General features: G+C 40.1%; 2 protein-coding genes across 3 annotated transcripts in view; one reads left to right on the top strand and one right to left on the bottom strand.

Moving 5' to 3' along the window:
- Positions 1-308: 308 nt before the first annotated feature.
- Positions 309-792, bottom strand: LOC122904082 (60S ribosomal protein L23a-like). Its single transcript, XM_044244568.1, has one exon. The coding sequence runs from the start codon at positions 777-779 to the stop codon at positions 309-311; it is 471 nt and encodes a 156-aa protein (XP_044100503.1). The 5' UTR covers positions 780-792.
- A 7,120-nt stretch (positions 793-7,912) lies between these two features.
- Positions 7,913-16,437, top strand: part of NT5C3A (5'-nucleotidase, cytosolic IIIA) — a 50,626-nt gene continuing 42,101 nt past the window's right edge. The window contains exon 1 of one of the 2 annotated variants that reach the window (XM_044246339.1): positions 7,913-8,155. In XM_044246339.1, coding sequence (XP_044102274.1) covers positions 8,018-8,155 — 138 coding nt within the window. In that variant the 5' untranslated portion in view covers positions 7,913-8,017. The remainder of the gene's footprint in view (positions 8,156-16,437) is intronic. The other variant, XM_044246341.1, reaches the window with a different exon arrangement.

The following is a 16,437-nucleotide window of genomic DNA, read 5'->3' as shown; positions in this document are numbered from 1 at the left end:
TATGGTTGGGAAGAGAATGCATAAAAAGGCAGTGACAAACAATCTGATTCCTGACTGACCACATGATCACCCAAGGTATGGAGCAGCAACTGGCTTGCTAAACTAAAAGGTAACAGTGGGATTCAGAGATGGATTCAATTCCCAGGGATTTGGTTCACTTGATGCATAAGGAAATGCAGACTAATGAGAAAAATGTGAAATATACAACATCTGGGCTGTTCTCAGAGTTGTTTTGTTTTGTTTCGTTTTGGTTTTTTTTTTTTGTATCATGAAAAAACTGTATTTAGATTTAGCCAGCTGGTCTCAGTTTAGATGATCCCAATTTTGTGGGCAACATCCAAAGCATCATAGTCAGGGGCCAGCCGAATGTATGCCTTCTTCTCTCCATCAGGCCTGATTGAGGTGTTGACCTTGGCTACATCAATGTTATAGAGCTTCTTCACAGCCTGTTTGATCTGGTGCTTGTTGGCCTTGACATCCACAATGAACACAAGTGTGTTGTTGTCTTCTATTTTCTTCATGGCTGACTCAGTAGTCAGGGGGAACGTGATGATGGCATAGTGGTCAAGCTTGTTTCTCCTGGGGACGCTCTTTCGAGGGTATTTGGGTTGCCTTCGGAGACGCAGAGTCTTGGGTCGTCGGAATGTAGGTGATGTGCGGATCTTCTTTTTTTTGTGACTGTGGACGCCTTTCAGCACCGCTTTCTTGGCTTTCAAAGCCTTTGCTTTGGCTTCGGCTTTGGGAGGTGCAGGGGCTTCCTTCTTAGCTTTTGGCGCCATCTTCGTAAAAGGGATTTCCCATTTTGCTTTGTTTTTAAGATTTTTATTTATTTGTGTGACAGACACAGATCTCAAGGAGGTAGAGAGAGAGAAAGGAGGAAACAGGCTCCCTGCTGAGCAGAGAGCCCGATGCGGGGCTCAATCCCAGGACCCCAGAACCATGACCCGAGCCAAAGTCAGAGGATTTAACCCATTGACCCACCCAGGTACCCGGTTGTTGTCAGTTTTAATAGCTGAAATGAAAATAAAAGAGACTGGTGGATTGGACCTTGATGCTGCACCAAGCTCAAATATTTGTTAATCCCAGCTCAATCCACAGCCTGAAAGCCACCCCCAAAGAGAATAATTATTCTGGAACAACGGAATTACTTCTAAAACCTCTGGTCACCAAGAAAGTTGCCTAAAAGGATGATGCCATTTCTGGTTTTAGAAAACTTAAGATCTAGAAAGCAAGCCTACAAACCTGAGAAGCCTCACCCTGGGAAACATTTTCATATGAAAAGATAATGGACTGGACTAATTATTAATTATTGAATGGGACTTTAGTAATGTGTCAGTATCTTAACTCTTATAATCTTTTTTGTTAGAGATCCATGGCCTGTGGTATAAGGAAAACAGAAATGTGGTCTCTGTCTCTGGTTTCTGGCACAGAGCTCCTAAACATTCTAGTTATTTCCTTAGTAAAAAGAGTATCTTTTGTAATTTTTAACAAGCACCTCTGAACCACAGAGAAGTTTAACTAATAAAGTGACTCAGGATCCAAACCTCTGAATAGTCCAGATGAAAGCTGGTCACCAGAAAGACCAAATTGGTTATTAAAGGTTTGGAACTTTCAGTCCCACCCCTCAGCCTCCAGGGAGGGAGGAAGAAGCGGAGCTGGAGTTGTGGTTTAGTAAAACAATTCAATCTGGCACTATTCTTTTTTAAGATTTTATTTATTTATTTGACAGACAGAGATCACAGGTAGGCAAGAGAGGGAGAAGCAGGTTCCTCACTGAGCAGAGAGCCCGATGCGGGACTCGATCCCACCAGGATCAAGTTCATGACCTGAGCCAAAGGCAGAGGCTTAACCCACTGAGCCACCCAGGCACCCTCAGTCTGGTGCTATTTATTAAGTACTCAATGAATGCAAAAAAAAAAAAAAAGAAAGAAAGAAAAAGGAAAGAAAAAAAAACAGATGTCCTTCAATGTGTAATGGGTAAATGGTGAAACTTGTACATCTATACCTTGGAATTCAAATCAGTCCAAGAAAAGATGAATTATTGATACATAGAACTTAGATGGATCCTAAGGACATTATGCTGAATATATCAGTGGTTTCCAGGGGTTAGTTTTGGGTAAGGATGTGGCTTTCTAGCCACTTCATTGGCTTCGTCGTTTCTAGAACTTCGTTGGGAGGGTGTTTGGGTCTTGTTCCTGGATCCTGTTCTGTATCCTAATCCTGATGGTGATTTCATCTGACAAAATTTCTTAGAACTATATTCCAACAACAAAAGAAAGTGCTTGTGAAAACTGATGAAATCCAAATAAGACATGTAATTGACTTTCTATATTTTACCAATGTCAATTTACTTCGTAATTGTGCTATAGATATAAGATATAGTTGTCGGATAGTATCACTGGGGGGAAGCCTGAATGAAAGACACATGGGGAGCACCTGTGTGGTTCAGTAGGTTGGGCGTCCAACTTTTGATTTCGGCCCAGATCATGATCTCAGGGCGGTGAGACAGAGCCCCACATCTGGCTGTGCGCTCAGTGGGAAGTCTGCTTCTCTCCTTCTCTCTCCTGTTCCCTCTGTTCCCCCTCCACTCCTGCTTGGATGTTCTCTCTCTTTCAAAACCAATGAACAAACAAACAAAAATATGAAAAAATAAAAGCACATGGGAATCCTTTGTACTACTTTTGCAACTTCTATGGAAGTTTAAAATTATTTAAAAATGAAAATTAGAAATACATGTAAAGAAAAGAAGAAAAGAATGAAGTTTTTACTTCCAAGATACTTCCAGCCAATGTCTTTTCTTTATGCTAGGAAGAAAGAAATTAGTCAGATTTTTTAAAAAAATGTCTTGGTGGAAATATAATATGTAGCAAATAAAAAATAATGTGTAGCAAATAAATAAATGTATAATGAATATTAACATTTATGGGAGAGTTTCTGAAAAACATTTATATCACCCCTTATTGCTAATTGTGTTAATAACCATGTAAATAAGCAGATGATTAAATTTCAAGTCTGAGAGTGACTCTTAAACAAATCCAATAAACCCTTAAAATTCACCTTTATTGATTTTTTTAATTTGAAAGAGAAGTGACAGTATTTATTATATGGCCCATATTATCATTTATGTACTCAAATGCATATAAATATTATAATATGATATGTAATATGATATTATTGGACCACTAAAGATACGTCATTCCCTTGCAGCCCAGATCAGAATGTTCCCTAGCTTTCCAATATGAGATATCACCTAGGTAACTCTGAATCTTCTGATGACCCAGAATCAATGATGATATTCACATGTTTCCCCTGGACCTGCTTCAAATCACCTGCGTTCTTTTAGTGTAATTTAAAACTGAAATAGAATTACCAAACCCATTCCAACCAACGTTCAAGTATCTTGCAGCAGCCAAGCTTCCAGTTCAAATGTATTCCATGACATTAGTCAGGGTAGATAAAAAGAATCATAATTAATGAAGCCATTAGTAAGAAGAAAGACAAGGCAGAAATTAGCTTTAAAAAAAAAGTAGGGGGCGCCTGGGTGGCTCAGTGGGTTAAGCCGCTGCCTTCGGCTCAGGTCATGATCTCGGGGTCCTGGGATCGAGTCCCGCATCGGGCTCTCTGCTCAGCGGGGAGCCTGCTTCCTCCTCTCTCTCTGCCTGCCTCTCTGCCTACTTGTGATCTCTCTCTGTCAAATGAATAAATAAAATCTTAAAAAAAAAAAAGTAGGCATGGGAGATGAAATGTTAAGTCAATGTTCCTATTTATTCTATTTATATAATTACCCATGTCCTATCGGGCTACCAAGTTACTCTTTTGCTGTACAGTTAACTTACTTTTCTTACATTCAGTTGTAGGAAACTAATTCTCTAACCCAGTAAAAGACTACAGTGGCAATTGTAGAAACCACAAAATTCCATTTGTGAAAAATTTTGTACCATTAATTTCCCTTCCTAAGAATTGAGTAGATTTAAAAAATCACAGTGGGTGCCTGGCTGGTTCAGTCATTAGAGCAAGTGACTTGATCTCAAGGTCTTAACTGTGGTCTTAAAATCAGCTAGATTAATCTAAACTGCTGTGACAAGCACGGGAAATGACATCAATCCCTTGCAAGAGACCCACAAACTAGAGGCAAGTTGAAGCAATAATCCTATTGCAAGAAAGAATTATGAGGTATTAATACATGCATCCATCTTCAATCGTAGGCCATTTTACCTAAATTGTTTTACCATTTGCTGAGGACCTACTGAAGTGTAGGTCACAGGGAAGGATGCTCAAGTACCACATGACATTCCTGAATGGAATACTTTAAAATTTTTGTCATCTTTTTCTCAGATATATTCACAGGTTCTCACATATATTGTGCTTGTATTAAAATAAACAAAAAAGCTAACATCCTTCCTAAGAAACTGATCACTCTATGTCCCAAAGATCATTTTATGGCATCAGAAGATCAATCTTGTCCACAAAACAAGACACAGAAAGGGCATTCATGTACCTGATAGTTCATTCCAAACTTGTTTTTTTAACAGATGCCTAATCAGGTGGGACATACTTTACATTGCTAAGAACCCCCTCTCCACAAATTTCCCTTTAAGAACTCCTGCTAGGGTTCTAGAACGTTGATACAGGGCTGGAACAATATGATCAAGAACGGAGGGTCAGAGAAAAGCATCCCCTAGCTTCACTGCTACCTCTCATTTATTCCCCTCCTGCAATTCATTCTCTGTCCCAGCCAAAAAAGGAGCTTCACCAGGCAACACCACTAACTCCAAAGAGCTTCTCTGGATCCCTTCTGTGTTACCCCTAGAGACAAGCAGGGTAAATGACATCAATTCCTTGCAAGAGACAAGACAGGCAAGAACAAGTCCTGATTCTTACAAAGAGGAGGAAATGAGGTGGAACATTTTCGGCCATTTGTATCTCTTTAGAGAAATGTTTGTTCATGTCTTTTGCCCAATTCTTGACTGGATTTTTTGGTTTTTTTGGTGTTGATTGAGAAGTTCTTTATAGATCTTGGATACCAGTCCAAATCTATAATGTCATTTGCAAATATCTTTTCCAATTCCATAGGTTGCCTTTTAGTTTTGCTGTTTCCTTTGCTGTGCAGAAGCTTTTTATCTTATGAAGTCCCAATCGTTCATTTTTGCTTTTGTTTTCCTTGCCTTTGGAGATGTGTCTAGCAAGAAGTTGCTGAAGCCAGAGTCGCTGCTGCCTGTGTTCTCTAGAATTTTGATGGACTCCTATCTCACATTTAGGTCTTTCATCCAATTTAAGTGTATCTTTGTATGGTATAAGGAAATGGTCTAGTTTCATTCTTCTACATGTGGTTGTCCAATTTTCCCAGCACCATTTATTTTTCCATTGAACATTATTTCCTGCTTTGTCAAAGATTAGTTGGCATTGGGGAAATATAAATCAAAACAATGAGATACCACCTAACACCAGTCAGAATGGCTAAAATTAACAAGACAGGAAACAACAAATGTTGGCAAGTATGTGGAGAAAGGGGAACACTGTTACGCTGTTGGTGAGAGTGAAAGTTGGTATAGCCACTCTGGAAAACAGTATGGAGATTCCTCAAGTTAAAAACAGAGCTACCCTACAACCCAGCAATTGCTCTACTAGGCATTTACCCCAACGATACAAATGTAGTGACCCGAAGGGACACCTGCACCCCAATGTTCATAGCAGCAATGTCCATAATAGCCAAACTATGGAAAGAGCTCAGATGTCTATCGACAGATGAATGAATAAAGAAGATGTGGCATGTATATACAGTGGAATATTACTCTCCCATCAGAAAGGATGAATACTTACATGGATAGTATAATGCTGAGCAAATTATGTCATTCAGAGAAAGACAATTATCATGTGGTTTCACTCATACGTGGAGTATAAGAAACAGAGCAGGAGGTCATAGGAAAAACTGAATGGGAAGTCCCCAGAGAGGGAGACAAACCATGAGAGACTTTTTAAGAAAATATTTTACTTATTCATTTGAGAGAGAGCGGCAGAAAGAGCACAAGCAGAGGGAGAGGCAGAGGGAGAGGAAGAAGCAGACTCCCCGCTGAGCTGGGAACCCAATGTAGGGCTCCATCCCAGGACCTGGAGATCATGACCTGAGCCAAAGGCAGACACTTAACCATCTGAGCCACCCAGGTACTCCAAACCATGAGAGGCTCTTAACTATAGGAAACAAACTGAAGGTTTCTGGAGGGGAGGGGAGTGGGGGGATGGGGTAATTGGGTGATGGGCATTAAGGAGGGCATGGGATGCGATGAGCACTGGGTATTTTTTTTTAAGATTTTATTTATCCACTTGACAGAGATCACAAGTAGGCAGAGAGGCAGGCAGAGATAGAGTGAGGAATGCAGGGTCCCTGTTGAGCTGAGAGCCCGTTGCGGGGCTCGATTCCAGGACCCTGGGATCATGACCTGAGCTGAAGGCAGAGGCTTTAACCCACTGAGCCACCCAGGCACCCTGAGCACTGGGTATTATACCCAAATGATAAGTTATTGAATGCAACATCTGAAACTAATGATGTGCTGTACATTGGCTAATTGAATTTAAATAATTAAAAAAGAGGAAATGATAGAAGAGGCAGTGAGTGGAATATAGCAGAAAAAGGACAGCAGTGGTGAAAGGAACACTGCCTAAGTTCATCTTTACCCTTTTGTCATAGCACTTTTTATTTATGTATTTATTTTAAAGATTATTTTTTTATTTGAGAGAGAATGCAAGAGGGAGAGAGAGAGAGAGAGAGAGAGAGAATGAGGGAGAAGATCAGAGGGAGAAGCAGACTCCCTGCTGAGCAGGGAGCCCAATGTGGGAATCTATCCCTGGACCCCAGGATCACCACCTGAGCTGAAGGTAGTCACTTAACCAACTGAGCCACCCAGGTGCCCCAATCACAGCACTTTTTTAAAAAAAAAATTGTGATATAAAACACATAAAATTTACCAACTTAACCATTTAAAAATGTATAGTACTCTTAACTATAGACACATGGTAATGGATCTCTAGAACTTTTTCATCTTCCAAAATTGAAACTCAATACTCAATTTCTTCCTCTTCCCCCAACCCTCACAACCACCATTCTACTTTCTAAGACTTTGACTATCTCATGTAAGTAGAATAATGGAAGTATTTGTCTTTTTGTGACTGGCTTATTTCACTTAGCATAATGTGCCCAAGATTCACCAGTGCTGTCAAATACTGAAGAATTTCCTTCTTTTCAAAGGCTGAATAGTAGTATTCCATTCAATATATATACCGTATTTTCTTTATTCATCCACCTGTTGATGGACATTTCTGTTGTATCACATTTTAGCTATATTTGGCTATTATCATTTGGCTGCAATGAACATGGGTGTGTGATATTTCTTTGAGTGCCTGCTTTCAATTCTTCTGGATATATACCAGCATCGCTGGATCATATGGTAAATCTATTTTTAATTTTTGAGGACTTTCTAGAGTTTTCCATTATAGCTGTACCAATTTACATTTCCAACAACAGTACTGTTGGTTCTATCTTAATGTGTAGTAGTTTGTAACGCCTTCTAGGGCTGTAGTCCAGAGTAGCTGAGGAGGGTGGAAGGTGGAAGACGGAAGACTTTTTCTGCTTGGGTCTGGTTGGAATCAGATTTCTACCGTAGGGAGCTGGAATGAACCACTCCGTGGTGCTCTCATCAGCACAGAGATAATTGATACCATTCCCTTTTGGGTCCTTGGACAGTTCCTCAGAGGTAAGATCCAAGGAAGACCAGCCTCACACCCACCCTCAGCTGCGGACGCAGGCCACGCCCCCCACGCCTTCCCTCCCGCGAGTCAGAGCGTGGGGTGGGGCTTTCGGTGGGGCAGGGCTTTCCGTGGGGCAGGGCTTGTGCGGGAGGGGCGGAGCGGAGGCGGGGCTCCTGCAGAGCGGCCGCCGGGCAGGGCGTCCTAGCTTCTCTGCGGACCACAGCAGTCCAGCGACCTCTTCTTTTCTGGCTGGGAGGCGCAGGACACGCCATTCATGGACCGGGCGGCGGTGGCGAGGATGGGCGCGGTGGCCAGTGCCAGTGTGTGTGTCCTGGTGGCGGGGGTGGTGCTGGCCCAGTACATATTCACCTTGAAGAGGAAGACAGGGCGGAAGACCAAGATCATCGAGATGGTGAGTGCAGGGCCCCGCGTGCCCGAGCGCTTGATGGGCCGCAGGGCGTTCCATCCGCCCTTACCTTCCCGTGCTGGCGCTGCTGGAATGCAAAGGGCACACTGGGGAACCATTCACCCCCCGAGTGGCAACACCGGGGGCCGGTGACCAGGTCTGGACCCTCCAGGGTGTCACTCCTCTGCCTTTTGTTGTATCTCCATTTGAAACAGAAAGGCAAGTAGGTGACTCGGAAACCAGCCACCTCCTGCAGCAAAAGCCATTTCTCAAGAAATAAACGCGACGTTCTAGGCTGGGTTGCTGCCTAGTTCCTGCCGCCAAATGGTTGTGACTAATCCAGTTCGGAATGAGTTGTTTCTGCACGCTGGCTAGAATGAGTTAGATATGGAAAGGTGTAACTTCTCAGTGGTTGAGAGAATGCCGGTTGAGCCGACTGTCATTCAGAATAGTTTATTTTGTATTTGAATGTTATTTCTTCTTGTCTCAAACTGCCAGGAAGTATCTTTGTGTTCGTTTTTTTCCCCTCAAACCTCTTGCATAACAGTATTTTAGAAATTTATTTCCAATTTTATTGTGAGAGTGTTTCAAGAATCCTATTTCAGGTATATGATAAGCAGTGTTTGCTTCAAAGTTGAGGATGTTTTTAATTTTGGTTTGGTTTGGTTTAAGTTTTTGTTTTAGTTTGGTTTTTAGTTTTTGTGTTTTAATTAGAATCCACTCATAAAGACCAGTGACTCATGGAGTTATTATAATGCGCTTACTGGAATGTATAAGGTCATGTTTACTTCCAATAATGTGCTACACATGTGAACATTTGGGGTCAAATATTTATGAAAAACAAGTTGACAATCTATCACCATACTAAATGATATCATTTTAGGTTCATATACTTAGAATACTCAGCCTCAAGTATGTCTTCATTGGTCAAAGACACTGTCCTCTTGGTTGCTGTTGACCCCAGGTTGAATACAGAAATATTTTCCCCATAACTAATAGTAAAAGAAATGGTAACCCCGTGTCTCATGCCAATAATACTCGAAAGTTTTGTTTATTGCTAGAATTAAATTATTCTTGGATTCTTATTTTTTCCTCTACTTCTGTGGGTACAGCTGCAAATGTTTTTATCTCAGAAATTTTGTTTTATTTATGTTGCTGTCTTGTTTAGAGAACTTTCGTGACTTCCTTTTGCCCCAAACCAAAAGTTTATATTCTATATGGGGGTGGGAATATGGGGAAACCAACTAATTGCCGTATCTTCTAGCATGTACTTAAACTGTGAATTGGTTTGTTTTATCTCTTTTCTAAACTGAGTAGAGTTAAAAATTAATTCTTTTCATAAAATCCCACATTGATACCATCCTAAAAATAGTTTGCCATCTTTGTGAAAAATAATGAAAGCCATCAGGCAGGCGAACTTTACTTATTTATAGTATAGAAATCAAGTCAATCTTATACATATATATACGTAATGTTATATTAATTCAGATTGTGATATATATGCAGCCTGCTAGTAGCTTTTAAAAGGAAAAAGTTGAAAGAGCTCTATGTTTTTATTTTTTTGTTATTATTTTTTTAAGATTTATTTATTTTCAAGAGTGGGGAGGGGCAGAGGGAAGGAGAGAGAGAGAAAAAGAGAGAGAGAGAGAGAATTAAGCAGACTTTATACTGAGCATGAAGCCCAGGTTGGGGCCAGATCTCATGGCCCTGAGATCACAACCTGAGCAAAAACCAAGAGACAGGGCTCTACCAACTACGCCACCTAGGTGCCCTGAGCTTCATGTTTTTAACTTGTAATTTTAATAGGCTGCTTCTTCAAATGGGATAAACATTTGATTGGGAGTCTGAAGATTTGGGTTCAAGTCCTGGTTTTATCTCTTTTAATAACCATGTGTTGGGGGCATGTTTTGCCCATTTCCCATCCTATCCTCCAAACTCCCACCTTAGAGAATCTGTACAAACTTGTGAACGTCCAATGGACATAGCTTAAACTGATCACAAGTAATGGAACCAGCAGTAACTACCTAAGCAAGGTGAGCCTATTCTTACTGGCTAGGTAAACAAATAATTCTGGCACTGGACTTAGATTATGCACCACTTTAAAAGTTTTGAGTTAAAAGACACAGAAGTGTGGCCCGTGAGGTGTGCATGCTACAGCTGAAATGTCCTGTAGGGCAGCAAAATAAATATACAGAGTAAGCCTGTCAGAAGACATTGCCTAAGATGTTTAGAGGTCAGAGGCATCGGGTGGCTCAGTCAGTTGATGGATTCTTGGTTTCTGCTCAGGTCATGAGCTCAGGGCCATGGGACTGAGCACCTCAGCAGGTTTGTTCTCAGTGGGGAGTCTGCTTGAGATTAACTCCATCTGGCCCAAACCCCCGTCAAGTGTTCCTCCCCACTAAAAATAAATAAATAAATAAATCTTTTTTTTTTTTTAAGATTTTATTTATTTATTTTACACAGAGAGAGAGATCACAAGTAGGCAGAGAGACAGGCAGAGAGAGAGGGGGAAGCAAGCTCCCCGCTGAGCAGAGAGCCCGATGTGGAGCTCAATCCCAGGACCCTGAGATCATGACCTGAGCCGAAGGCAGAGGCTTAACCCACTGAGCCACCCAGGAGCCCCAATAAATCTTTTTAAAAAAGGATGTTTAGAGCTCCAAGATAACCCATTTTTCATAGTTAATATACTGCATTATTAAATTTTTATTTTAGAACATTTTTAAATTCACAACATAATTAAGCAAATAAGTAGAGTCCCAGCCAGCTCTCCTATTACTGACATTGCACATTGGCATGGTACATTTGTTAAAATTAATGAACAAATATTCATACATTTTTTAAATATCTCTACTTTGTTCAGATTTCCATTGTTTTTAGCTTATGTCCTTCTCTGCCCTAGAGTTCCATCCAGAATACCACATACATTTCGTCATCATGTGTCCTTATCTCATCTTGACTGTTACAAGTTTCTCAGATTTTTCTTGTTTGTTTTATCCGTGGTAAGAAATCTATATTTTGTGTTTGTCCCAGGTTCCTGCCACATAGCTCCTAAAACACTTGGACTCTGGAAAGTATTAACAGTGTCTTTTATATGCTAATGAGGTGGGCTGAAAGCTGGGGGTTCCCAAGATGGCTTCAAGAGGGGAGCTGGTTGCCTTAAAGATCAAGGCATGATTAGAGGATTAGAGCTTTCAGCATGTCCCCTCTTTTCTTTGAACAAGGGCTGGAGTTCAAGCTGATCACCTGGTCAGTAATTTATTTGATCAATCTTACCTACATAACAGACCTCCATAAAGACCTCTAAAGGAGAACTTACAGGTTTGCAAATACCTTGAGGTGTGGATAGAGTGGTGTGGATAGAGTGGGATAGAGAGGACATGGAAGTTCTCCACCCCTTTGTCTTGCCCTATGCTTCTCTTCCATTTGGCTGTTCTAAATTGTATTTTTTTTTTTAAGATTTTTTAAATTATTTTTTTGACAGACAGAGATCACAAGTAGGCAGAGAGGCAGGCAGAGAGAAGGGGGGAAGGCAGGCTCCCTGCTGAACAGAGAGCCCGATGCAGGGCTCAATCCCAGGACCCTGGGATCATGACCTGAACCTAAGGCAGAGGCTTTAACCCACCGAGCCACCCAGGCACCCCCTAAATTGTATTTTTTATATGAAACCTGTCATAGTAAGTAAAGCACTCTCCAGAGTTCTATGTTATTCTTTCAGATTATGGAACACCAGGAGGGGGTTGTGGGAATCCCCAAATTCACAGCTGGTCCATCAGAAGTATGGGTAACAACCTGGGGCTAGTGACTGGCATTGGAAATGGGGATAGACTTGTGGACTGAGTCCTTACCTCATGGATCAGGCACTAACTCTAAATAATGTCAGAATTGCATTGTATTATACAAAGAGTTGGGGCATGGTTGGTGTGAGGTGTGAGAAATATCTTTTTTAAAAAGTTAAATATAGAACATTTATTAATATCTGGCTCATAGTAACTGCTTATTAAATAGTAATTGTAATTATTATACCAAAACACAGACTATCAGCCACTCTCATATCTTAGTCATTTTTCCTTATGAACACTATTACGGGGAAAAATTTTTTTTTTAAAAGATCCTACTTAATTACTTGACAGCAAGATAGATAGAGAGCACAAGTAGGCAGAGTGGCAGACAGAGGTAGAGGGAGAAGCAGGCTTTCCGCCCAGTCAAGGACCCTGGGATCATGACCCAAACCGAAGGCAGCCGCTCAACTGACTAAGCCACCCAGGTGCGCCAGGGCAAAATTTTTAACCATTGGTATTATTTTTCTCAACTTCTCTCTCCTAAGCCTTCATTGTAAAAACTACTCTTAACTATCCCTGATAATGATGGCTTGCAGTTTTCGTAAACTGGACCAAAAAGATCAAGATTGCCAAACCTGTATAGAAGATGATAACACATGCGGTAGAATTTTGCACAAATCAAATTAGTATTTGGGGTGAATTGTATTTGGGAATGAATTTCCCCAACCTCTCTTAGATTCTGCAAGTTTCAAGTCCTTCGTCATTGCTATTGACCATCACTTACCACTTGGTATTCAGTTTAACTCACCATTCTAATAAAATGTGCCTGCTCAGATAGGTCTTGTTCCCTCTGTGGCATTTTTAGTTACTCTTAGTAAAAAAGATTCTGGAACAAAGCTTGAGCACTTGCTAGTTTCCTATCAGACAGAGAAACCTACTCCAACACTAAATTTAAGCTTTGAAGAATGAGGAATGAATCATATCTATAATCTTTCATATAACTCCCTTATTTTAAATGACACATGACAACTTTATTGGGGTTTTTTGTTTGTTTGGGTTTTTTTTTATTTTTTGGTTGATTTTTACTCATGGGCATTGCTTCCATATTTTATTCTATTCAGACAGCATTTATCTACTTTCAAATTAATTTGGCTGAGTATAAAAGCATTAACAGATTTCCTATGATCTGTGGGGTTATGTCCCTATAAACCATCATTAAGTTGAAAATACGGTAAGTCTGTAATGCATTTCATACACCTACCAAACATCATAGCCTAGCCTAGCCTACCTTAAGTGTGCTTGGAACACTTACAGGGTTACAGATGGGCAAAATCATCTAACAAAAAGCCCATTTTATAATGAAGTGTTGATTACCTAATATAATTTATTGACTATACCGAAAGTGAAAAACAGAATAGTTGTATGGTACAGAATGGTTATCAGTGTGATGGTTGTTTATTCTCATGACTGGATGGTTGACTGGGAGCTAAGGCCACTGCCAGTGCCCAGCATCAGAAGAGAATATTTTACTGTACATTGCTAGCCCAGGAAAAGATCAAAATTCAAAGTATAGTTTCTACTAAATGCATGTCACTTTTTCAAGACCTAAAAGTCAGAGAATTACAAGTCAAGCCATAAGTTAGGGTCATCTAATAAAATTGTAAGGAAATAGTAGGAACTGTAATTTTTCCTCATAAAAGAAAAACTGAGTACTTGAAACTAAATAATGCTAAGTGTTTAGTCATTAAAAAACAGAAGTGTACAAATTTAAGTATTAAATGTGGCTTCTAAAGAGGAGAATTAAAAAAATGTATGTGGTCAACCATCTGAGTATTAGGACACCAGTGAAACTCCTTTCTATTTTCTGGATATAAGATGCAGTCACTTTTAAAAAGGAAATTATTTTATTTTATTTTATTCTATTTTATTTTATTTTTTTAAGATTTTATTTATTTATTTGACACAGAGAAAGCACAAGTAGGCAGAGCGTCAGGCAGAGGGAGAGGGAGAAGCAAGCTCTCCACTGAGCAGGAATAACGGTATAGGCCTTGATTCCAGGATTCTGGGATCATGACCTGAGCCAAAGGCAGCTGTTAAACTGACTGAGGCACCCAGGTGCCCCCAAAAGGAAGTTATTTTAAAGTAAAAACATTTTAAATGTATGTGTCTATATATTTATACACACATATCCTGTTTATAAGAATTTGTCTTATTCTTTCTGGTTTCTGGACTAGGTTAGGAGAAATCTTACAAGGTTTTTTAAATTTATGAATGAATGCTAACTTTCCTGTCCTGCAGTTATTGGCCACAGAACTTCTCTCCTACTTCAAGAATCTCAGTTTTCCCCACTATTCCTCTTTAGTCATCATTCGTATTAGATAAATTGGCCAAAAGTGTGGGTTTTATTTGTTTTTATTAAATTTTGCATTTGGCTGTCCAAATCTACATTGATCTCTTAGTACAGTAACTTGGAATTCTGTCTTTTATTGTATTAAATCCAGAAACTAATTCAGAAAATTTATTTCATGTCTTTTAGGACAGAAAATGTACAGCCCTTAAGATATTGATAACAAATTGACCAACTTTTCCAATCATCCGTGTTTAATTTGTGCTTTTCAAGTTGTTTTAGAAAGCAGACAATATGTTTTATTTTTTAATCCAAACTGCTAAAAGATTGAAAACTGACTTTTAAATTAAAGGCCCATCTATGTATGTCAATCTTCTGTTTGCTGTTAAATTAAGTTGAAAATACACCTTTCCCGGGGAGTTTAAGACTTAAATAAATTAAAATAAATAAAAACTTAAATGAATGACTTCATTTAGTTAGACTATTTAGTAAGCAGAGCTGGCTGAGGAAAACAAACATTTCTAACCTCACATATAGAACTAGAATTACGGTCTTTAAGCTAGAGAAAGATAAAAGGTCTTATTATGAAAAATAGAGCTAAACTTGATTTCTGTGATCTCTTCTAAAGATGTGATTAATATATGCAGTCGACATGATGCAAGGGATATAAATAGAACACAACTTTATTTTGCCTTCTTGTGGCACCTCTCAAATCTACTCAGTGATGGTAATTTTTCTTGCCACTGGTAAAAATTCTGGTAAGCCTGTGACTTATTGCTCACTCTCAGATTGTAAAAGACAGTCTTTTAAAATCACAAGCAGTCAGTCTCATTTCTGTAAATGACAGTGTCTAGTCATGTATTTATACATGAGTTCAATATTAATTCTGTGGTGACACTCCTAAATGGACATTACTAGTACCCACCACTATTTTTAGCTCTTTTCCCCTTTTTATATTTGGGCAAGCTTTGCTGTTCCGGCCAATAGACTGCCTGGAGATGGTATGGCCACTTGTGGGCCAGTGTAGTTATGAAAAGGGACACAGTTGTCCATAGTCTTTGCTACTGTTGGAGTAAATCCTGAAGCATCATGATGACATGGAGATGACACAGTACCAAAGCAGCCTGGAATATTGAGCCAATATGTGGAGGACAACTGCCCTGAAGAGTCATCTGGACCCATAATGGACTTTGTGTGAGCAAAAAATAAACTTTTTTTGTGTGCTAAAGAAGTGAGATTTTTGTGTTGTTACTGCCCCATAACTTACCCTAATACAGATTTCTCTAACTAATACAGATTTCTTCACTACCCCAAAACTGTGACTTACTGCAGGTGGCTCCTCCCCTCCCTAGTTAGTGGTGGCCAGTGATCTGGGATGAGAGAAGAGGAGATAATCAACCTCTCGCTTTCCCCACTCCTGCTCTTTCCCCCCTCTAGCCATTGCTTCAGATTTGGGGGTTAATAGAGTAGGAGGAAGGATTTCTTTCACTGAGGAAGTGAAGAAATGAGAGGTTTTTTTTAAAAGGTTAATTTATTTATTTGAGAGAGAGAACATGAAGTGGAAGAGCAGAGGGAGAGGTAGAGAGAGTCTCAAGCAGACTCCCCACTGAGCATGGATCCTGACATAGGCCTCAATCCCAGGACACTGAAATCATGACCTGAGCTAAAACCAAGAGTCAGACCAGCTGAGCCACCCAGGCTCCCCTTTTCTTTCTTTCTTCTTTTCTTTCTTTCTTTCTTTTTTAAAAGATTTTATTTATTTATTTGACAGAGAAATCACAAGTAGGCAGAGAGACAGGCAGGGGGGGTGGGAAGCAGGCTCCCCGCTGAGCAGAGATCCTGATGTGGGGCTCGATCCCAGGACCCTGAGATCATGACCTGAGCCGAAGGCAGAGGCTCAACCCACTGAACCACCCAGGTGCCTTACCCCTTTTCTTTTTTAAGGTTTATTTATTTATTTTGGGAAGAGAGAGAAAGCATGTGTGGGGAGGGCCAGAGGGAAGGGGAGGGAGTCTTAAGCAGACTCCATGCTGAGTGAGGAGCCCTGTGAGAGGCTCAATCTCAAGACCCCAAGAGCACAACCTGAGCCAAAACCAAGAGTCAGACACTTAACTGATTGCCACCTAGGTGCCCCAAAATGAGAGTTCTTACTTGACTAGTTA

This window comes from Neovison vison, chromosome 4 (genome assembly GCF_020171115.1).
Source record: "Neovison vison isolate M4711 chromosome 4, ASM_NN_V1, whole genome shotgun sequence".
In the NCBI taxonomy this organism is placed as follows: Eukaryota; Metazoa; Chordata; class Mammalia; order Carnivora; family Mustelidae; genus Neogale; species Neogale vison.
This window is presented reverse-complemented; position numbering and strand designations above follow the sequence as displayed.

Coding starts and splice junctions, on each gene's coding strand:
- LOC122904082 (XM_044244568.1), bottom strand. CDS start 779: ATGGCGCCAAAAGCTAAGAAGGAAGCCCCTGCACCTCCCAAAGCCGAA.